General features: G+C 39.2%; 1 protein-coding gene across 1 annotated transcript in view; it reads left to right on the top strand.

The window, feature by feature from the left end:
- Window positions 1–23698, top strand: part of MYH15 (myosin heavy chain 15) — a 171487-nt gene that overhangs the window by 94787 nt on the left and 53002 nt on the right. Inside the window, exons 23-27 of the mRNA XM_055419366.2 lie at window positions 745–987; window positions 2310–2486; window positions 4145–4290; window positions 8103–8193; window positions 11129–11518. Of these exons, the coding sequence (XP_055275341.2) occupies window positions 745–987; window positions 2310–2486; window positions 4145–4290; window positions 8103–8193; window positions 11129–11518 (1047 nt within the window). The remainder of the gene's footprint in view (window positions 1–744; window positions 988–2309; window positions 2487–4144; window positions 4291–8102; window positions 8194–11128; window positions 11519–23698) is intronic.

Raw genomic sequence — 23698 nt, 5'->3', positions numbered from 1 at the left:
AGGACTCAGCCCCTTCCTTTTTGACTTAGTCCATAATGCCGAAACAGTGGGCCACTCAGCAAGGGTTAGAGGCAGTATGTTTAAAAAGATAAAAGGAAGGAGGATTTTGCACTCTCTGTGTATAACTTGTGGAATTTACTGCTGGCAGAACCATTGAGAAAAAGATTTTAGTTGACAATAATAGTGAAATCTAGTTATTGATGTGCAAGGAACCTCATGAATTCTAAATTCAACCTATGAATAATATACAGCCCAGCTCTATTTATTAGAAGATGTTTATATACTAAACAAGTGCATCAGGACCCTTATAATAATATGATAAATATTCTATTGCCTGAGGGGACAGAGCTTTCCTCAAAGACTGTATTCTGAGCAGGTACCACCCTCAAACTAATGCCCACAGGGATGCTTCCAGTAGCTGTGATTTAATCAGCACACTGCTGATTTTTGGAGGCATGTTAGCTCCTTTAGGCCACTAGGATTCTATTAAGTGCTTTAGAAGAGGTAATCTAATCTACTGAATGGCCTGAAAGATTGAGAGCACCTCCAAACGTAAGCAACTCCTCCACTTCTCAACAATAGGACTGGGGAGCTGGGAATATCATCTCAACTGCTTAGGAAAGGTAGGTGAAAGTGCTGGACAGAGGGCAGGCAATTATCTTTCTGCTATGTGTTAAGCAGCATTTCTCCTGGCTGATAAATTACTTCCAGCTGTTGGCAACAATTTTCTCCTCATCATGGCAGGAGCGAGAGACCCTGGCAAATGTTGAAGAGCAGTGCGAGTTGCTGATTAAATCCAAGATCCAGCTGGAGGCCAGCGTCAAGGCGCTGTCTGCGCGGATGGAGGAAGAAGAGGAGATAAATTCTGAGCTGACTGCCAGGGGGCAGAAACTTGAAGATGAATGTTCTGAGTTGAAGAAAGAAATCGATGACCTGGAAACACTATTGGCGAAGTCACAGAAGGAGAAGCGTGCTACAGAGCTCAAGGTACTTTTTCTATGATGTCAGGAAGGTCTAGATGCCTGAATTCCACACTCCCAATCGGGCTCTGGAACCAGGCTTGCTTTGTTTAAATTAATGAACATAGTGGTCTGCAATTTTATGGCCCTGGAAGTCAGAACTGGTATTGAATGAGGACCTAATTCAAATTTCCAGCTTAAATTTATGGAACCCCACTTAATCTCCCAAATGAAACATTTTCATTTGTTCTGATCTTGTTGCATCTGAAATCTGATAGAAAGAGTTAAACAGTTTCACTGGGCCTCTAAGAATTATTTTTTGGAAGGAGAGGGAGCAGGATGCAGCTTACTGAAAGGTGGTTTGGTATGCATCTTAGTTCCCACCTCGGTTGTTGATTTGGAGTTTGACCTTGAGATGTCATTTTAATTCCAGCGAAAACATTTTTTCATTTTCTTTGAGGTTTTTAACTTGTGTATCTGTATATAGATTGAAGTTACCTAAGGAATCTGTCGGAGAAGGCAATGGCAAGCCACTCCAGTACTCTTGCCTAGAGGGTCCCATGGACAGAGGAGCCTGGTAGGCTGCAGTCCGTGGAGTCGGTAAGGGTCAGACACGACTGAGCGACTTCACTTTCACTTTTCACTTTCACACATTGGAGAAGGAAATGGCAACCCACTCCAGTGTTCTTGCCTGGAGAGTCCCAGGGACGGGGGAGCCTGGTGGGCTTCTGTCTATGGGGTCACACAGAGTCAGACACGACTGAGGTGATGCAGCAGCAGCAGCAGCAGCAAGGAATCTGTATCAAACATTTGATTGAAAAAAGCCTCCAGAATAATACCGTAATTTTGGCAGATGATTAAATAGCAACTCTTGTACATCGGTCCCTTTCATAAAAAGCCAATGGGCCTGATATAAATGGCTTCCATTTTTGCCTATTTTATCAGCTGGACCTCTTTTCTAACTGCCACTTTCTTAGGATCTTGAGGCACAACAAGATTAATGTGTGCCCTGAATACTCAAAAGAAAGCTAAATTACCTTTAGTGGTATTCTTGTTATACAATAGCATGACACTGAAAACTGGTCGTCCATGGACCCATGCTGATAATATTTGATTAACCAGAACACCCCATTCCCTGACTATGAGAATTAACAGATCATTCTTGTCTGCATGTAAAAGAAAATGTGAATTTAGAGTTTTAAAACGTCCAAGAGAAATTTGGTTACATGTGATTCCTTATGACGATGGATATGTCATGAGATTTTTGGTTCTAGAAAAGAGATGGCCCTTCGCGTTTATGCCCCCGCTGCCAGGAGCGGTTCTCATGGCGCTGTTGTCCTCTCCCGGCAGGTCAAGAACCTGACTGAGGAGGTGGAGTCTCTCAATGAGGATGTGAGCAAACTGCATCGAGCAGCCAGGGCTGCACAGGAGACCCACCAGCAGACCCTGGAGGACTTGCACAACGAGGAGGAGAAACTCCACACCCTGAGCAAGGCCAAGTTGACACTGGAGCAGCGAGTGAATGAGGTCAGTAGTGATATGTCTGCCTAGTTAGCTGCCTGTCTACATCTATAGCAACCTTCACTTTCTACTTAGTTAATTTATCTTGACATTTTCATGAAAACTTAGTAGCATGGTTCATTTCCCTCATTATTTAGAAACAGAGGTGAACCACTACAGTGGAAGAGAGGCCCCGGTATGTGTTCTGTCTGTTGTTAAATGAAACTTTCGTAACAACCCTGGGCAGTGGGAGAATACTGAGATGAATCGTGAGGCGGGAGCACTCTGCATGACTGACTTCCCCACAGAACCTGGTGTTTTGCCCTGCAAATGTGCGGGTGCTCTATCTGAAGCTAGCCCTGAAGTGTTGCTTAAAGGCCCCATGTCTCCAGCAATGCATTGAGGTTTGTTATAGAAGAAAGATATGTAAGTCGCAAGCTGTGTTCTACCAACGCTATCGGAATATACTTGTAAGATTCTGGAGATGGTGCTTCTGTTCTGCTTCCAAAACCCTGTGAAATAAAGATGTTTCAGACCAGTCTCAGTGGGTAGGTTCATCACTCGTCCTGTCTCCTCCCCAGGTGACAAGAGTGTATGCATTCACTGTTTTATTAGTCCCCAAAGCTTAGCTTTTATATAATTGCTGACAAGTGTGGTTAGTTGTTTGTTTTTTTAATTATCTGCTTCTTTTTCCTCTTCCCTCTCTATCAATTTTCCTCTGTTACCTATTAGTTGTCTCACTTCTCTTCCTATTTCCGTGGATATACATCTTACAAAGCCTCAATATGGGAATTTGTTGGTGTGTGTACACATACACTCTCACACTTGTATTTTCACACACTTGTTCTCTCCTAGAGTTCATTTATTTTTTGGTTTTGTATACACCTTCTCCCTTCTCCCCTATTTGAATTTTATATCTTTCGCTGCTTACAGGAAATAGCTTCTATTGTGGCAAAGTTAATATATCAATGGAAAATAGCCATATAGTAACTATTATTTTGCCTTCTGCTAAACTGACCTCAATATCATTGTTGGCAACACTAATCTGGACAGAACTGTAGTATTCTGGCCACCTTGTTGGAGGTACCAGAAGATGACATAATGCTATAGACCAGAGAGGGTACCAGCATGGTGAAGGAGAGTATGGAAATTATGTTGTGTGAGATGCATTTGAAATGGTCAGTGATGCTGAGTTGGGAGACTCAGGACAGCTGCCTAATATTCATGAATGGTCATGTGGAGACAGATTTGCTTGGTGTTGCTCTAGGGAGCATAGCCTAGATTTGTGGGACGGATTTACAGAGACTATTTTGGCTTCTTATGAAGAAGCACTCCTGAGTAAATGGACTTATCCACCCATGAAATGAGCTGCCATGTGAAGAAGTGAGCTTCTAATCACTGGAAAGCTATCAAACTGGGTCTCACTAGGCATTTATTACTTGTTTTTTCTGTATTCTAGAGAACGTATTCCTTAATCTCTAAAGATTTCCTTTGTCACTGACTTCTAGATTCCTTTGTAATCCCATTGATGTGTGCAACATTTATTTTAAAATATCTACATAACTGGGCATCGTTTAGACTCTGCTTATATTTTTCTTTTTCCAGAAGGTAAGTGGTTAATGAACACATCTGTAAAGTATAAACTTAACCTATATATTGGGCTCAATAACATCTCCTTTTGTCAGCTTGAGGGTGCCCTTGAGCAGGAGAACAAAGCGAGAATGAACTGTGAGAAGGAAAAGTGCAAAGTGGAGGGCGAGTTAAAGCTGAACCAGGAGAGCATGGAGGACCTGGAAAGCAGGCAACTACAACTAGCAGAAAAGCTGAGGAGGTGAGCCACCTTTCTGTGGACACGAGATTCTGGGAGACTTATATTGAAGGAGACAGTTCTCTCACGGTGTTTGTCCCAGTGACCCTAGAGCCAGATATCTCAAGACCTGCAGGGGAGGATAAAAAGGATAACAAGCCTAGGAAGTTGAGGGTTTTTTATTTTTTGCTAGACTTTATGAGATTACTCTTCTTTTTATGATTATATAATAACCTACAAGAAAGTAATTAAAAAGTCTGACTAGCAGATGTGAATGAAAGGTGTAAGAATTAGCAGATACAAATTATTAGAATTTGAAGTTACAAGTCAAAAAATAAAAGTGGTTCACTTCTTTTACTCATGAGATTAATGGCCTAAAGTAAACTAAATCAAAAATAAATTCTAATGTGAAGTCCCATATACCCTCTGATCATTTTTCTTTTTTTTTTCTTTTTTTATGTAATTAATTTATTTTTTATTGGAGGCAAATTATTTTACAATATTATATTGGTTGGTTTTGCCATACATTGATATGAATTTGCCCCGGGTTTACATAAGTTCCCCCTCCTGAACCCCCCTCCCACCTCCCTCCTCCCTTTATCCTCCCTCTGGGTCATCCCCGCATGCCAGCCCCGAGCATCCTATAACATGCATTGACCCTGAACTAGTTGATCATTTTTAAAGACAAAACAAAACTTATATGCCAGATGTAACTTCATTAGACATTTATACAACTTATTTGGTCTAGTAATTTACTTTTTAAGTATTAAACTTTAAAATTGAAAACATGATCAAAATGAATAGACCTTTAGTTCATGCAGATTCCCAAGGAGCTCAGGGCAAGGTGGCCCTCTCAATTGAATTTCATTATCCAGTGAAACAGATTTTCTTACCTTGTCCCTTTTGTCTCCCTCTGTTTAGCTAGACTTTCTTCTAACAACTAGGGATTTTCAAGTTATTTGAAATAGATCAAATAAGAACAGGAAACAGTGAAATCTAAGAGTAAGATAAGGCCTGTCTGAAGTGGAGAGCACACTGGTTGTTGGCACCCACAGTGAAGAAGAGAATCAATGAGCAGCTATGAGCTTCTGGTTTTCCCATTTGTGTATACGAGTTTCCATGATACATGCCTGTGGTCAGACTGGATTAACAGCCTATCAATAAGTTACTAAACTTTATAGGTGTTTGTAGACTTGATTAATAGCTTATCAATAAGTTATTGAACTTGATAGGTGTCTGGAAAAGATGAAATAAGTAACCCTATGAATGTAGTGGAACTGTGAAAGGCAAAATGATGATACAGTTCCTTCAGCATTTAACTTTGAAGATTGTGTTTCAGTTTGGCAAAGTGAAATAATACTCCATGTCCTTGTAGGCCAGAGGTCAAAGAGCTCTGGCATTTTAGAAACCTGTGTTTTGAGGAAATTATGAATTTATTATACAACCTTTTCTTTAAATGAACCTGTATATATATGAAAACTTAATATATGAAAATGTGGCATTTTAAAATGGTGATGAGAGGATAGAATACCTAATAAATAGTGCCAAGATTATTAGCTATTCATCCTATGAGATAAACGTTAAATTTCTTCCTCATGCTATTCACACACACACAAAATCCAGTTGCATTAAAGAATTAAATGCAAAAATAAAGCTATAAAATCATGAGAAGATGCGGCATTATTCACAATAGCCAAGATGTAGAAACAACCTAAATGCCCACTGAATGAATGAATGAATAAAGAAAATGTGATGTGTACATTTAATGGATTATTATTCAGCCACTTTTTAAAGGAACTCCTGCCCTATGCGACAACAGGGATAAACCTCTGAAGGACTTTATGCTAAATTAAATGTCAGTCACAGAAGGACAAATGCTGCAGGATTCCATTTATAGGAGGCATCTAAAAACAGTCAAACTCCTAGAAACAGAGAGTCGAATGGTGGTTGCCAGGGTCTGGGAAGCAGGGGAAATGCAGAGTTGCTGTTCAGTGGTTATAAATCTTCCATTAGGCAAGATGACTGAGTCCTAGAGATCTGTATGATGTTCTGCCTATAGTTAATATTGTATTGCACACTTAAATTTATTTGTTGAGAGGGTAGATCTCATGCTAAATGTTCTTCGGTTAAAAAATCAATTAAAAGACAATATGGGTGGTAAGTCTTAGGAAATTGGCAGGCCAGACTTCCTGAATAAATCACAAACCCCATCCAAAGGCATAAAAGGACTATGTTGATAAACTTGATGTTAATACATCATTTTAAACATTTAGTGGCAAAAGCCAACATAAATGAAATTGGAAGAAATTTGAAGCAGATATCAAAAAATAAATATCAAGAATATTAAAGGAAAACATGTAATTCAATAATTAGATGAGCAACCTAACAGAAAAATGGACAATAGGACACAAGTGAGCAGGTCATTTGTTTTATTGCCCATTTAAAAATCCTCATAGCTGATAACATGCTGTTGTCACTAGTAAACAAGGACATTCATAATAAAACAATGACACACTAGAAGTGTGCTAATATTAAATGTGAATGCAGAGAAATAACCTCACACTGCTACTGGAGGCCAAAGTTATAAGTTTTTAGATACATACCTATCACCGATGCAGCAATTCCCTGCTCAGTATCCACTCACACTCACATGTACACAAGGGTCACACATATGAACAGCATTTTTGTAAAAGTAAAATTTAGGGGGGAAACTCAGTGCTTATTAATAGGGAAATGGATATGAAAACCACATAATATCTAAGTCGTAGACTAGTATTTCACAGTTAATTTCTAAGTGAAGTAATCTATGTGTGGGCTTCTGTGGTGGCTCAGTGGTAAAGACTCTAACTGCCAAGCGGGAGACATGGGTTCGATCCCTGGATCAGGAAGATCCCCTGGAGAAGGAAATGGCAACCTACCCCAGTTTTCTTGCCTAGGAAAGCCCACATAGAGAAATAACCTCAGGAGGAGGAGCCTGGCTAGCTGTAGTCTTTGGGGTTGCAAAAGAGTCAGACACGACTTTGCGACGAAACAACAGATCTATGTGTAGGCCAAAGTGGAAAAATCTCCGTGTGTTATTGGGTTTAAAATGTTGTACAGGGACTTCCCGGGTGGTTCAGTGGTTAAGAATCTGTCTTGCAATACAAGAGATGTGGATTCAATCCCTCGTTGGGGAACTGAGACCCAAATGCCACAGAGCAACTAAGCCTGGCACCACAACTACTGATCCTGTGTGCCCTGGAGCCTACAAGCCACAACTTGCACTGCAGCACAAGATTCCTAGTGCCACAACTAAGATTCAACACAGTCACGTAAATAAAACAAATACTAAAAATGTGGAATTATAAATCTAAATGTAGGGACTTCCCTGGTGGTCCAGTGGTTAAGACTTCACTTTCCAATGCAAGAGGTGCAGGTTTGATCCCTGCTCTGGGAGCTAAGCTCCCACATGCCTCGAGACCAAACAAATGTAAAAAAGAAAAAAACAAGCAACTAAATTGTAATAAATTCAATAAAAACTTAAATAAATCTAAATGTATAAAATATTATACCATTCACAGTAAAGAAAATGAAACTATTTCTGCTGATACATAAGCACAAACATATGTCAATACTTAGAATAATGTCCAGAAGGAGCCACATCAAATTGATTATGGTGGTTACCTCTAGGGAAGGAACAGAGGCTGGGTATAATAGCCAAGAAGACTTCAGCTCTAGATGTAATAGTTGAATTTTTACAATGAATGACTTCATATATTATTACAATAATTTGAAGACTATTTAAACAAAATGTTATTACTCTGAGCAATTTCATTTGACAACTCTTTCCCTAACAGGAAAGAATTAGAAATGAATCAGATGAGGTCAAATGTGGAGAATGAGAAAAACCTGGTGGCTCAGCTTCAGAAGATGGTTAAAGAATTCCAGGTGATCATTTATCAAATACCTGTATGCATCTGTAGTTCAATCCCTGGTTGATGACTGGTGCTTCAGTGACAAATGTTCTGCAATGGTAGCCATAACCCTAGTCAACTATCAACAGAAGCAGAAAAGAACGGTGGTTGAGAAGGTAACTGGGCATTCTACAGATAGGTGACTCTAGGGAATATTACTGCTTCAGCTTAGATTTCCTTATCATAAAGATAATAAAAACAAATAGCTAATATGTTGAATGTTTGACATAAACTAGGCATTGTACTAAAACCCCGGACATCTACATTTTTACTCATTAATCTTCCTGACAACCTTTGAACTAAAATGTAACTACATTTAAGTGGTAAGCTCAGTGCCTGTCCCATGGTAAGCATTCAGTATTAACACATTTAATTTTTTACGATGATTAGTCTTTGTAATTGTAAGACAGTTACACTGAAAATCTGTTTTGTAGCTAATTGTAGCCTCAAAACATTATTTGATAATGGGCAGCTATTTATAAGTTTAGACTATGTGACTGTTTTATACTGTATTACCACATTATGTTGTTCATGTCTAACTCTTTGCGACCCACTGGACTGGACTACAGCACACCAGGCCTCCCTGTCCTTCACTCTCTTCGGGAGTTTGCTCAAACTCATAGGAAGTTGGTACTGCTCTCCAACCATCTCATCCTCTGTCACCCCCTTCTCTTCCTGCCCTCAATTGAGTCAGCTCTTTGCTTCAGTACTTTGGCCAAAGAGTTTGAGCTTTAGCTTTAGCATCAGTCCTACCAATGAATATTCAGGGTTGATTTCCTTTAGGATTGACTGGTTTGATCTTCTTGCAGTCCGAGGGATTTTCAAGAGTCTTCTCCACGTTATAAAGTAAATATAACTCCTCACACATACATGGAGATGGGTTCTTTTCCTTTGGAGCTAGATGGTTATCTCATTAATGTAACTATTACTCAAAATAATTTTGGAATTTTTTCCTGATTATTACTTTCTGAGACATTTGAGTCAAATACGGCCAGTCTCCCTGCTTTATGGATGTGCTTTCAGACAATATTAATCTTCAAGCAGTTGTCTATCATATTTACCAGACTTCTCTTCAAATGATAGTTGATCCCCAAAAAATGTTCAATTTATCCAAAATACAAACTTTCTTACCCTGATGATTTAAAATAATGTTCCAAAGATTATTTCTAAGGAAATGTTTCAGAAATGTTTGATCTGGTTAGAGTATTGTTTGGAATGAAGGTATTGTATCTCAAGATAACTAATTATAAGGGGATCACGATTAGTTGGGTGTGGAAATAGTAAATTTTTTAGCACCTCTGTCACAACTCATTTACAGATTAGATAGCCTTATTTATTTGGTTTGGTCTAAAAATTAGCCTCCTTTTGGCAATCATACTCTTACTTAATGGAAAGAAAAGTATATTCTAAAATATAAGTCATTCCTTTTTTCTTCTGCCCTAACCTATGCCTAATTATTTAAGGTGATATTAATGACCATCATCAGTTTTACTGTCCTGTCCCACAATGATGCTCTCAAGATTTGTAGAGCTATTTGCCCTTACACCAAAAGACTTTTGGGCTCTGAGAATTCTTATCACTGCTTTTCTTTGTCTTGTAATTATGCTTCTAATAATATCAGGTTCAGTTCAATTCAGTTCAGTCGCTCAGTCGTGTCCGACTCTTTGCGACCCCATGAATCACAGCACGCCAGGCCTCCCTGTCTATCACCAACTCCCGGAGTTCACTCAAACTCATGTCCATCAAGTCGGTGATGCCATCCAGCCATCTCATTCTCTGTCGTCCCCTTCTCCTCCCGCCCCCAATCCCTCCCAACATCAGAGTCTTTTCCAGTGAGTCAACTCGTCGCATGAGGTGGCCAAAGTATTGGAGTTTCAGCTTTAGCATCAGTCCTTCCAATGAACACCCAGGACTGATTTCCTTTAGAATGGACTGGTTGGATCTCCTTGCAGTCCAAGGGACTCTCAAGACTCTTCTCCAGCACCACAGTTAAAAAGCATCAATTCTTCAGCAATCAGCTTTCTTCACAGTCCAACTCTCACATCCATACATGACCACGGGAAAAACCATAGCCTTGACTAGATGGACCTTGGGTGGCAAAGTAATGTCTCTGCTTTTTAATATGCTACCTAGGTTGGTTATAACTTTCCTTCCAAAGAGTAAGCATCTTTTAATTTCATGGCTGCAATCAGCATCCACAGTGATTTTGGAGCCCCCAAAAATAAAGTCTGACACGGTTTCCACTGTTTCCCCATCTATTTCCCATGAAGTGGGATAGTCCCATTCCTCAGCCACGATAGTCCCATTCCTCAGCCAATTTTAATTTGTTACTTCAACTTTCCTGCTACTTGAAATCACCTTCAGACTAAGAAACCAAGTAACCAAGTTTGTCAGAATTAGTGTAAAATTAAATTGATGCTGTTTCTTATGAGTTAGCTGCTTGAACTCAGGGGTATTTAATCTGTTGATGAGATTTTTGCCCAAGTTGGCAATAGCTAAGGTTTTCAGGTAAATAAACTTCAGATAAATGAGGTATTGTACATAAAATTCATCATGTTGTTTTTTTTTATAAGCTCTCCTTAAAGTGTTTCCTTGTTATATGAAATATGTTTTCTAGTCCTTTGCAAAGTACTCTTTATTAAAATGTCCTCTTCATGTATATAATCTAAAGAGATTGCTCTTCACCATGGTCTGGGAAATTGGGAGGAATTACAAATTTTAATTCTGGTCTTGGTACTGCTTTGGAGAAAATTACTTAATTTCTCTATATTCTATCTTCTTTAGCTATAAACGAGAGCCAAAAGTGTTATGTTGTTTTGCTTAGTTGTGAGAAAAAAATACAGTAGAGCTCTTGAATATAAAATATGCTACAAGTGCTTAGTGAAAGTTAAAGTTATTTATTGCTATAGACTCAGATACAACTTTTGAAAGAAGAACTGGAAGCTGAAAGGACCACTCGAGCCAAGGTAGAGAAGGAGAGAGCTGACCTCTTCCGAGAGCTGGAAGACATGAATGAGAGGCTGGAGGAGGCAGGAGGTGTCAGCTCGGCTCAGCTGGAGATAACTAAGAAACAAGAAACAAAATTCCAGAAGCTCCGCCGAGACCTGGAAGAGGCCACACTGCACTTTGAGGCAACCTCTGCCTCTTTGAAGAAGAGACATGCAGATAGCCTGGCTGAGCTGGAGAGCAAGGTAGAAAATTTACAACAGGTCAAGCAGACACTGGAAAAAGACAAGAGTGACCTGCAGCTCGAAGTGAACGATCTCCTGACCCATGTCGAACAGATGACCAAAGCTAAGGTAAAGAACATTTACAAGCCCTCCTTGAGGATTTAGGACATGACAGTAGGCAGAGGAGGGGAAGGGAGAGAAAGTTAAAGTAAATTGGTGACTCAAAATACCTGCTAATGGAAGCTAGAGATTCAGTTTGGCTAGATCAGGTCTAATCTCAGGCATTGCTAAAGTCCCATAACCATCTCCTGAAGGTAGCCTGACAGTGGCTTCTGACCTTATTGGAATTCCAGTCTGTGTTCCTTGTGGGTCTTTCTGCTGATGACACAGTAAGTAGACTGGACAAGGGATGCCATTCACTTGTGCATGGTGTGTGTGTCTCTCTCTTTTCAATTAGAGGATAATTGCTTTACAATGTTGTGTTAGCCTCTGCTGTATAATAACCAGAATCACCTATAAGTATACATATGTCCCCTTCCTCTTGTGCCTCCCCCTCCCACCCCATCTCACTCCTCTAGGTCATCACAGAGCACTGATAAAGTCCCTGTGCCATAAAGCAGCTTCCCGCTAGCTGTCTATTTTACACACTGTAGTGTATATATGTCAGTGCTACTCTTTCAATTCATCCCACCCTCTCCTTTCCCTCCCTGCGTCTACAAGTCTGTTCTCTATGTCTCCATCTCTATTCCCGCTTTGCAAATAGATTCATCAGTGGTGTTTCTCTCTTGAAGGATGGCTTTGAGTTGGGAGCACTCCAAGCGGGGGGCTCAGGAACTTTAAGTCCATCCAAGCAAATGGTGGTACAAACAGCTTTGAGGGAAGTCAAAAACTTTTTCTCCTTTGTGTCCTCTGGCATCTCTTTCATAAGCCAACACTAGGAGAATTTAAACATGTTTTTTCTTCACCGAGCCCATTAATCTCTACTCTGCCAGCTTTCATCTCAAATGACTAGTATCAGATCACAGGTAAGAACCTCCTTACCTTCTGGCAGTTGAGAGGAGCCTTGATTGAGGCTATGCAGAGCAAATAACTGGTGCCAGATTCTTTCTGTGAGCAGAATCTGTAGTCATCTGGGAAGACAAACCAACAATAACGCTTGACCTTTAAGGATGGCAACCATAAAAATGTAGAATTTCTTCAGAGATACTGAGTTACTCCTGAAATGTTTAGCATTAATTTCCTTTAAATAGCACATTGAATAGAAAGAAACACAACTACCCCGCTTTTCCTTCTCTTTCTTCCTCTCCACTGTCCCTGCCATCCCACCTTCAATTATCATAAAATACAAATCTAGTGAGAACTTCGGACCTCTCTTCCTCTGTCTCTTCTGCATGCTGCGTTTTGTTTGGATTCTGTCTTCAATTTAGCAATGAAAACATCCTCACTCCTTGCCCTTGTAGGCTTAATCTTCCTTTATCAGTCCAAGTAAGCACTAGAAGACCTTACTCTTTGCCTCTCATTCATCCTCAGGAACTCTTCTGTTGCTGTACATTTTAGTATCAAGTCATAAAATCATAAGACCATTGATAGATTCACTGTAAATCCATACTAATTATGTATGAATTTTATACTTACCAACTTCCCCTGGGATTTCATTGCTGCTCAGAAGTTCTTTATTATTCTAACTTGTTTTATTTTAAAAGAGAAACAAAAATCTTTCCTCGGACTCCAACCGTGCCTTCCTGAATCCATCCTTTTACTAAATGTTAACAACTTAACTGATAAGATTAAGACCATTCATTATAACTTCTCTCTTCACTTTATAAGATATTCACTCAGCCATTTCTTTCATTCTTGCTCCAAAGAATAAAATATTCTTCCACATAACCATTATTCACATATTAAAAAAAAACCAGACTTTTCCATACTGGGGGGTAGTATTTTGAGAGAAAAGCAAAGCCTGTCCATGTCTGTCTTAATCTGACTCCTTGACCAAAGAGTAATGTCCTATTTATCTTTTGATACGTAGCAAATCACCCTCAAAACCTTGAAGTTATACATTGACATGAATCTGCTCCGGGTATACATGTGTTCCCCATCTTGAACCCCTCTCCCACCTCCCTCCCCATCCCATCCTTAGCCTCCAATTAAAATAAATAAATTTTTTTAAAAGATAAGAAAAATAAATAAATAATGTGAAGTTAGGATCAAAAAAAAAAACCTTGAAGTTAAAACAATAATTTATTATTTTCTCTCTTGGTTCTGGGGTTTGACAGGCTTAGCGCAGATGATGGTTGAGACTCAAATCATCTGAAGGTTTATTCATTCACCTGTCTGGCTCTTGGGCTGGGATAGCTAGACAGTTGAGGGCTGTTTGGAAATGTCTTTTTCCTTGTGACCTCTCCATGTAGCTAGCTTGGCTTTCCTCACAGCGTGGTAGTCATAGGGGAGTTGGACTTCTTACATGGTAATTTGGGGCACTAAAAGCAAGTATTCCAAGAGACCAGAAGCTGCAAAGACTCTTGTGAGGTTGGCTTGCAATATGGTGGAGTGATTCTGTGTGACTCCCAACAGTGATGAGTCACAGGATAGGGTCTACACGTGGGTGTGGATACTAGAGAGTGTGGCTCATTGGTGTGCCTTGTTTAGAAACTAGCTCCCACAAGTCAGTGTATACCTCACTACCTCCTCCCTCCTTTAACCCCTGCAATGTCTTTTATTTCCCCTGATTGGCCTTCCCTGGTAGCTCAGACAGTAAAGAACTGCCTGCAATGCAGGAGACCTGGATTCCATTCCTGGGTCAGGAAGATCCTCTGGTGAAGGGCATGGCAACCCACTCCAGTATTCTTGCCTGGAGAATCCCCTGGATAGGGGAGCCTGGTGGGCTACAGTCCATGAGGCTGCAAAGAGTTGGACATGACTGGCTGACTAAGCACACATCTTAAAAGTAGTTTCTTAATCAGTTCTTGCAAAGATCAATAATGTCTCTCTTTCCTCAAATTAGCATGTCTAAAACCAGATTTACCTCTCCTGAAGCTGACATATAATTCCTATGGATATTTTTGCCACCAGCACCCTGTTCCTTCCATCACCCAGACTCTCAGCCTAGAACTGTTTGTTTCCTTTGTATTCTTTGCTTTCCAATCAATTCTTACAGAAGGTCAATTTTGTACTGTCTTGTAATTTTTCATTCCATTCCCACTCATATGTAAAAATTTCATTATCTGTTAACTGGATTATTGCAGTGTTTTCTAAATTATCTTTTTTGCCCAATCTATTTTAAATAGTACCCATTTGAATATTTTGAGAGATGCATGGCTCTGTGGAATCATGTCCCTGCTTCAGAGTGAACTCCACACTTCTGCCCTTTAAGGTACCCTATAGCCCATGATCTGACTCTACTCCTCCTGCAAGTTTTAGATTCTAGAACTTTGTTTCCTAGACCCTCTACTCCCTCTACTTCAGCCATGCTAGAATGCCTGCCTTCCATCAAATATCCATTTTCCCACCAATGTGCCTTTTCCAAACTAAACTGTCTCTCTGGAGGGCTCAAGTTCAACTTCCCTTATTAAAATTTTACCTGAATTCTTTTAGCACTTTTGGCATCCCCATTGTAATCTTTTCAGTTTGCTTCGGTAGAAGACATCTCTAAGGTAGAAACTAGATTTTATTTTACTCATGTTTACTAAGTGCTTTCCATAATCTGCACACTCAGTTACTAGCATCAGTTTTTTACATGCGCCTCTTGGGATCTCTGTGGCTCATAGATTTAATCATTTGTCGAGGGTCACTAAAATTATATGGCGGAGATGGGCCTCAACCCCCAATCCTGTGTATGTCTGTGGGTGATGGCATTCTGTTGCTGCCTTACATATTTCTTGGTGGGATAAATTGATTCTGTTCACTCTCATAGGCATATATATTATGCTGAACTTTATCTTGAATTGTTTACTTCATCTTTTCCTGAATTATAATGCCAGAAATGCCAATACTCAGTGGTACAGTGGAAACCGAAGCATTTTCGAAAGCATATTAGGCTGACAGAGAGGCCCAGGGCAATTTAGAAGTTATAGGCAATCTCACAATTATCTTGATTATTTTGAATTCCCATTGGTTCCTGAATTTCTAGGAGGCAGCATTTTTATGCGTCATTTTAAGAACCAGCTTCAGAATAAATGTGCATTATTCCGTTAACCTCTTCCTTCTTGGTATCAAAATTTAGTGTCTATCTTTAGGCTGAAACTTGAAGTACTTTTGAGGGTACCACCCTTTGAATGGCATGCCCCTGTCCAGGCCAGCTTTAGATAAACAATCACATTGCCTTTGCAGATCCTGCTTATGAAAACACTTTTGCAATGGAAAACACAATACCAATGTTAGTGCCCATGGATAACTACCAATTGAAGCTGTGCCTCCGGGCAAATGTCTTATGCCTGCCCAGTAGCTGCCTACTCTGCAGGTGTGCACAGCCATGAAGGGCTTAATTACACAGGCTTCTCTTGAAACCAGGGAATTCTCTGGCTCCTTTGCTTGCCATTCCCACAACACTGACTAAGCTGTCTTATGGAGATCTGTGTTCTTTCACCCTCAGCAAACAGGTGTGCAGTAGGGCACACTCCTGGTCATAAGCAGAAGTGGCATTTCCCACATCTGGCTGTCTTCCTCCTGACCCAATTCATGGGTCATTTATTATTGGAGAGAACATAAAACAAATATGGCTCACATAGTCATATTTTTATTCAGTTTCTTCCAGAATCCATCAGTTGGATCTGGAATCCAATTTCACACAGGATTCATGATAATTTCAAGGAGATCCAACCAGTCCATTCTAAAGGAGATCAATCCTGGATGTTCATTGGAGGGACTGATGCTAAAGCTGAAAGTGCAATACTTTGGCCACCTCATGCGACGGGTTGACTCACTGGAAAAGACTCTGATGCTGGGAAAGGTTGGGGGCGGGAGGAGAAGGGGACGACGGAGAATGAGATGGCTGGATGGCATCACCGACTCTGTGGACATGGGTTTGAGTGTACTCCGGGAGTTGGTGATGGACAGGGAGGCCTGGCATGCTGTGATTCATGGGGTCGCGGAGAGTCGGACACGACTGAGCGACTGAACTGAACTGAACTGAGAATGTTAAGTCAATTAATCCTTAGCATTTCATTTCCTTTGTTATTATTTCATATAACAGATGCTTCGGAATCTAGTGTCTGACTTTTTCTTTTCTCACACCAGTTCAAATCCTGTACCCAACACATACTAGTTGTGTGAATTTGGGCAAGGTATTTAGCCTCTCTGACAATTTCCTCATTTATAAAACAGAGGCAGTCTGAATTCTTGAGGAATACTGTGAGGAAAATGAGTGTGCCAACTTTGACTGTCAAAGTAAAGCAAACATATTCAACAATCAAAGTATTTGAAATTACAGACTATTTAAAAAATATCACTGATGAACATAGATTATATCACTGATGAACATAGATGCAAAAATCCTTAACAAAATTCTAGCAATCAGAATCCAACAACACATTAAGAAGATCATACATCATGACCAAGTGGGCTTTATCCCAGGAATGCAAGGATTCTTCAATATACGCAAATCAATCAACGTAATACACCACATTAACAAACTGAAAAATAAAAATCATATGATTATCTCAATAGATGCAGAGAAAGCCTTTGACAAAATTCAACATCCATTTTTGATAAAAACTCTCCAGAAAGTGGGAATTGAAGGGACATACCTCAACATAATAAAAGCTATATATGACAAACCCACAGCAAACATTATCCTCAATGGTGAAAAACTGAAAGCATTTCCCCTAAAGTCAGGAACAAGACAAGGGTGCCCACTCTCACCACTACTATTCAACATAGTTCTGGAAGTTTTGGCCACAGCAATCAGAGCAGAAAAAGACATAAAAGGAATACAAATTGGAAAAGAAGAAGTAAAGCTTTCACTGTTCGCTGATGACATGATCCTCTACACAGAAAACCCTAAAGACTCTACCAGAAAACTACTAGAGCTAATCAATGATTACAGCAAAGTTGCAGGATATAAAATCAACACACAGAAATCCCTTGCATTCCTATACACTAATAATGAGAAAATAGAAAGAGAAATTAAGGAAACTATTCCATTCACTGTTGCAATGAAAACAATTAAATACTTAGGAATATATTTACCTAAGGTAACAAAAGACTTGTACATAGAAAACTATAAAACACTAGTGAAAGTAATCAAAGAGGACATGAATAGATGGAGAAATATACCATGTTCGTGGATTGGAAGAATAAATATTGTAAAAATGAGTATACTACCCAAAGTAATTTATACATTCAATGCAATCCCTATCAAGCTACCAACAATATTTTTCACAGAACTAGAACAAATAATCTCACAATTTGTATGGAAATACAAAAAACCTCGAATAGCCAAAGCAATCTTGAGGAAGAAGAATGGAACTGGGGGAATTAACCTGCCGGACTTCAGGCTCTATTACAAAGCCACAGTCATCAAGACAGTATGGTACTGGCATAAAGACAGAAATATAGATCAATGGAACAAAATAGAAAGCCCAGAGATAAACCCACACTCCTATGGACACCTTATCTTCGACAAAGGAGGCAAGAATATAAAATGGAGAAAAGACAGTCTCTTTAACAAGTGGTGCTGGGAAAACTGGTCAGCCACTTGTAAAAGAATGAAACTAGAACACTTCCTAACACCATACACCAAAATAAACTCAAAATGGATTAAAGATCTAAATGTAAGACCAGAAACTATAAAACTCCTAGAGGAGAACGTAGGCAAAACACTCTCCGACATAAATCACAGCAGGATCCTCCAAGACCCACCTCCCAGAATATTGGAAATAAAAGCAAAAATAAACAAATGGGACCTAATTAAAATCAAAAGCTTCTGCACAGCAAAGGAAACTCTAAGCAAGGTGAGAAGGCAACCTTCAGAATGGGAGACAATAATAGCAAATGAAGCAACTGATAAAGGATTAATCTCCAAATTATACAAGCAGCTCCTGCAGCTTAATTCCAGAAAACTAAGTGACCCAATCAAAAAATGGGCCAAAGAACTAAACAGACATTTCTCCAAAGAAGACATAAAGATGGCTAATAAACACATGAAAAAATGCTCAACATCCCTCATCATCAGAGAAATGCAAATCAAAACCACAATGAGATACCATTTCACACCAGTCAGAATGGCTGCTATCTAAAAGTCTACATGCAATAAGTGCTGGAGAGGGTGTGGAGAGAAGGGAACCCTCTTACACTGTTGGTGGGAATGCAAACTAGTACAGCCACTATGGAGAACAGTGTGGAGATTCCTCAGAAAACTGGAAATAGAACTGCCATATGATCCAGCAATCGCACTCCTGGGCATACACACCGAGGAAACCAGAATTGAAAGAGACACATGTACTCCAATGTTCATTGCAGCACTGTTTATAATAGCCAGGACATGGAAGCAACCTAGATGTCCATCTGCAGATGAATGGATAAGAAAGCTTTGGTACATATACACAATGGAGTATTTCTCAGCCATCAAAAAGAATGCATTTGAATCAGTTTTAATGAGGTGGATGAAATTGGAGCCAATTATACAGAGTGAAGTAAGCCAGAAAGAAGAACATCAATACCGTATATTAACGCATATATATGGAATTTAGAAAAATGGTAACCTAAACCCTGTATAAGAGGCTGCAAAAGAGACATAGGCATTTAGAACACTCTTTGGGACTCTGTGGGAGAGGGTGAAGGTGGAATGATTGGAGAGAATGGAATTGTAGCATGTATATTATCATAAGTGACCAGTCCAGGTTCGACGCATAAATTTTCCTCTGTTCATTTCTTTGCATTTGTGCTTTTTTAATAAAATTCTTTTTTAGAAATAAAAAAAAAATTGTTGCCTGTTTTGTTTCTATAGCTTCTAGTGATGAGTGGAGATTGTGGGTAATTGAGTGTGCCTGGCATTTAACATCATTGTTCTAACCTTTGTGATGTATAGAAAGCTGATCATTGAATCTCTGCCAGGTCTGGTTTCATATCCACCACCTGGCATGGGTGTGCTATGGGATATCTGTGAGGAGAATTACTGATATTTCTTGTCAGTCTCCAAATGGCCTTTTCCCTTGTTTGCTAATCAATGGATAATATACCAACCCAGTTAAAAAAATCAATTTGGGGGTTGAGGTTTATAGAGAAAGCTTGAATGTGACCTCTAAGTAAACTTTAGTGGGTCTGTTGGCCAACCTCTCACTAAAGTTTGTAGTAATTTGAGTTTCCTATTCCGACAGGCCAAGCACTGTATTTGGCCTTGGGGATATGAGATGTAATTTAGGAGTCTTCCATAAAAAGTTAGAATAGTCATTTCTAACTGTAAAATAGAGTAAGTTTACAGAGAACAATCTTCATCACAGCATAGGCTCCAGCTGGAGAGCTCCAAAGTCTTTGCTGACTCAGAAGTTTCCCAAAGGACCAAACCTGGCATCATCCTGGAGATGTTTCTCCTACTTGGCCATTGATATATCATAAGAATTAGTTTAATGTTGAAAACTATTACACTTACCACCAGATTTCACAGTTTTCACCATTTTCTTGAAATGCCACTGATGTGATCCTTTCTTTGTCAAAGTAATCTCTTCATCTCCCCTTCTTCTCTCTTGCTATCCCTTCCCCTACATCTCCCCTCCTTTTTCCATAGCACTATTTCTTTATAGAGACAAAAGTCTCATATGGACTGAGATTGATTTATTTATTTTAATATAAATGTATTTATTTTAATTGGAGGCTGATTACTTTACAATATTGTATTGGTTTTGCATACATCAACATGAATCCGCCACGGATGTACACGTGTTTCCCGTTCTGAACCCCCCTACCACCTCCCTCCCCATACCATCCCTCTGGGTCATACCAGTGCACCAGCCCTGAGCATCCTGTATCATGAATCCAACCTGGACTGGTGATTTGTTACACATATGATAATATACATGTTTCAATGCCGTTCTCCCAAATCATCCCACCCTCGCCCTCTCCCACAGAGTCCAAAAGACTGTTCTATACATCTGTGCCTCTTTTGCTGTCTCACATACAGGGCTATTGTTACCATCTTTCTAAATTCCATATATATGCATTAGTATACTGTATTGGTGGTTTTCTTTCTGGCTTACTTCACTCTGTATAATAGGCTCCAGTTTCATCCACCTCATTAGAACTGATTCAAATGTATTCTTTTTTAATGGCTGAGTAATACTCCATTGTGTACATGTACCACAGCTTTCTTATCCATTCATCTGCTGATAGACATCTAGGTTGCTTCCATGTCCTGGCTATTATAAACAGTGCTGCGATGAACATTGGGGTACACGTCTCTTTCAATTCTGGTTTCCTCATTGTGTATGCCCAGCAGTGGGATTGCTGGGTCATATGGCAGTTCTATTTCCAGTTTTTTAAGGAATCTCCACACTGTTCTCCATAGTGGCTGTACTAGTTTGCATTCCCACCAACAGTGTAAGAGGGTCCCCTTTTCTCCACACCCTCTCCAGCATTTCTTGCTTGTAGACTTTAGGATAGCAGCCATTCTGACTGGCGTGAAATGGTATCTCATTGTGGTTTTGATTTGCATTTCTCTGATAGTGAGTGATGTTGAGCATCTTTTCATGTGTTTGTTAGCCATCTGTATGTCTTCTTTGGAGAAATGTCTGTTTATTTCTTTGGCCCACTTTTTGATTGGGTCATTTATTTTTCTGGAATTGAGCTGCAGGAGTTGCTTGCCTATTTTTGAGATTCTTTGTCCATTGCTTCATTTGCTATTATTTTCTCCCATTCTGAAGGCTGTCTTTTCACCTTGCTTATAGTTTCCTTTGTTGTGCAGAAGCTTTTAATTTTAATTAGGTCCCATTTGTTTATTTTTGCTTTTATTTCCAATATTCTGGGAGGTGGGTCATAGGGGATCCTGCTGTGATTTATGTCAGAGGGTGTTTTGCCTATGTTCTCCTCTAGGAGTTTTATAGTTTCTGGTCTTACATTTAGATCTTTAATCCATTTTGAGTTTATTTTTGTGTATGGTGTTAAAAAGTGTTCTGGTGTCATTCTTTTACAAGTGGTTGACCAGTTTTCCCAGCACCACTTGTTAAAGAGATTATCTTTTCTCCGTTGTATATTCTTGCCTCCTTTGTTAAAGATAAGGTGTCCATAGGTGCGTGGATTTATCTCTGGGCTTTCTATTTTGTTCCATTGATCTATATTTCTGTCTTTGTGCCAGTACCATACTGTCTTGAGGACTGTGGCTTTGTAATAGAGCCTGAAGTTCAGCATGTTGATTCCTCCAGTTCCATTCTTCTTTCTCGAGATTGCTTTGGCTATTCGAAGTTTTTTGTATTTCTATACAAATTGTGAAATTATTTGTTCTAGTTCTCTGAAAAATACCGTTGGTAGCTTGATAGGGATTTCATTGAATCTATAGATTGCTTTGGGTAGTACACTCATTTTCACAATATTTATTTTTCCAATCCATGAACATGGTATATTTCTCCATCTATCAGTGTCCTCTTTGATTACCTTCACCAGTGTTTTATAGTTTTCTATATATAGATCTTTTGTTTCTTTAGGTAGATATATTCCTAAGTATTTTATTCTTTTCGTTGCAATGGTGAATGGAATTGTTTCCTTAATTTCTCTTTCTGTTTTCTCATTATTAGTGTATAGGAATGCAAGGGATTTCTGTGTGTTGACTTTATATCCTGCAAATTTACTGTATTCATTGATTAGCTCTAGTAATTATCTGGCAGAGTCTTTAGTGTTTTCTATGTAGAGGATCATGTCATCTGCAAACAGTGAGAGTTTTACTTCTTCTTTTCCAATTTCGGTTCCTTATGTCTTTTTCTGCTCTGATCACTGTGGCCAAAACTTCCAAAACTATGTTGAATAGTAGTGGTGAGAGTGGGCAACCTTGTCTTGTTCCTTACTTTAGGGGAAGTGCTTTCAATTTTTCACCATTGAGGATAATGTTTGCTGTGTGTTTGTCATATATAGCTTTTATTATGTTGAGGTATGTTCCTTCTATTCCTGCTTTCTGGAGGGTTGTCATCATAAATGGATGTTGAATTTTGTCAAAGACTTTCTCTGCATCTATTGATATAATCATATGGGTTTTATTTTTCAATTTGTTAATGTGGTGTATTACACTGATTGATTTGCGGATATTGAAGAATCCTTGCATCCCTGGGATAAAGCCCACTTGGTCATGATGCATGATCTTTTTAATGTGTTGTTAGATTCTGTTTGCTAGAATTTTGTTAAGGATTTTTGCATCTATGTTCATCAGTGATATTGGCCTGTAGTTTTCTTTTTTTGTGTCATCTTTGTCAGGTTTTGGTATTAGGGTGATGGTGGCCTCATAGAATGAGTTTGGAAGTTACCTTCCTCTGCAATTTTCTGGAGTAGGATAGGTATTAGCTCTTCTCTAAATTTTTGGTAGAATTCAGCTGTGAAGCCGTCTGGACCTGGGCTTTTGTTTGCTGGAAGATTTCTGATTACAGTTTCAATTTCTGTGCTTGTGATGGGTCTGTTAAGATTTTCTATTTCTTCCTGGTTCAGTTTTGAAAAGTTGTACTTTTCTAAGAATTTGTCCATTTCTTCCAAGTTGTATGGACTGAGATTTAATACACATAAAGAACAAAACACAAAAACAGTAATGTAAAATCCATAAAACTGTGAAGTAGCACCAGTGTCATTTTTATGATTTCTGACCATATTAATAATAAGAATGAAAATTACAGCTAGGTAAAGGGGCCAGCACCATCTTACATTTGGAAGCTCTTGGTCCTGAAAATATTGGATTTCAAAGTCATTGGCATTAGTTTTCAGAGTGTGGCAAAAATTTGATGATTAGATTGGTTACTTAAACCAGGTAAAAGTGCATAGGTCACTTAGCATATCATTTTCTTTAAACATGAACAACCAATTCTGAGAAGTTGGAGTTTTGGATTGAAATGATAACGCAACAGGGTAATCATGAGCCTGCAACCTTAGTGATTGGGAGGGTCCAGTTGTTTTCGCAGTTCCAACCTCTGTTATTACATTGCTGTATCTCAGATTCATCTGCTTTCTCCTATCCTTGGTCAATCTTCTAGACTTCCTTCCTTCCTTCTCCATCCTTCCTTTCTCATCCCTCTGAACTACCCCCCTTGTTTATTGAGCTCCTAATATGTGTTAGATAGTATTCTAGACACATGGGATATAATCTGTGATCAGATGGAATCTCTATCCTCATGAAACTTATAGTCT

The sequence above is a fragment of the Moschus berezovskii genome, chromosome 1 (genome assembly GCF_049115385.1).
Source record: "Moschus berezovskii isolate FMDL1 chromosome 1, NW_MosBer_1.0, whole genome shotgun sequence".
Lineage (NCBI taxonomy): Eukaryota > Metazoa > Chordata > Mammalia > Artiodactyla > Moschidae > Moschus > Moschus berezovskii.
This window is presented reverse-complemented; position numbering and strand designations above follow the sequence as displayed.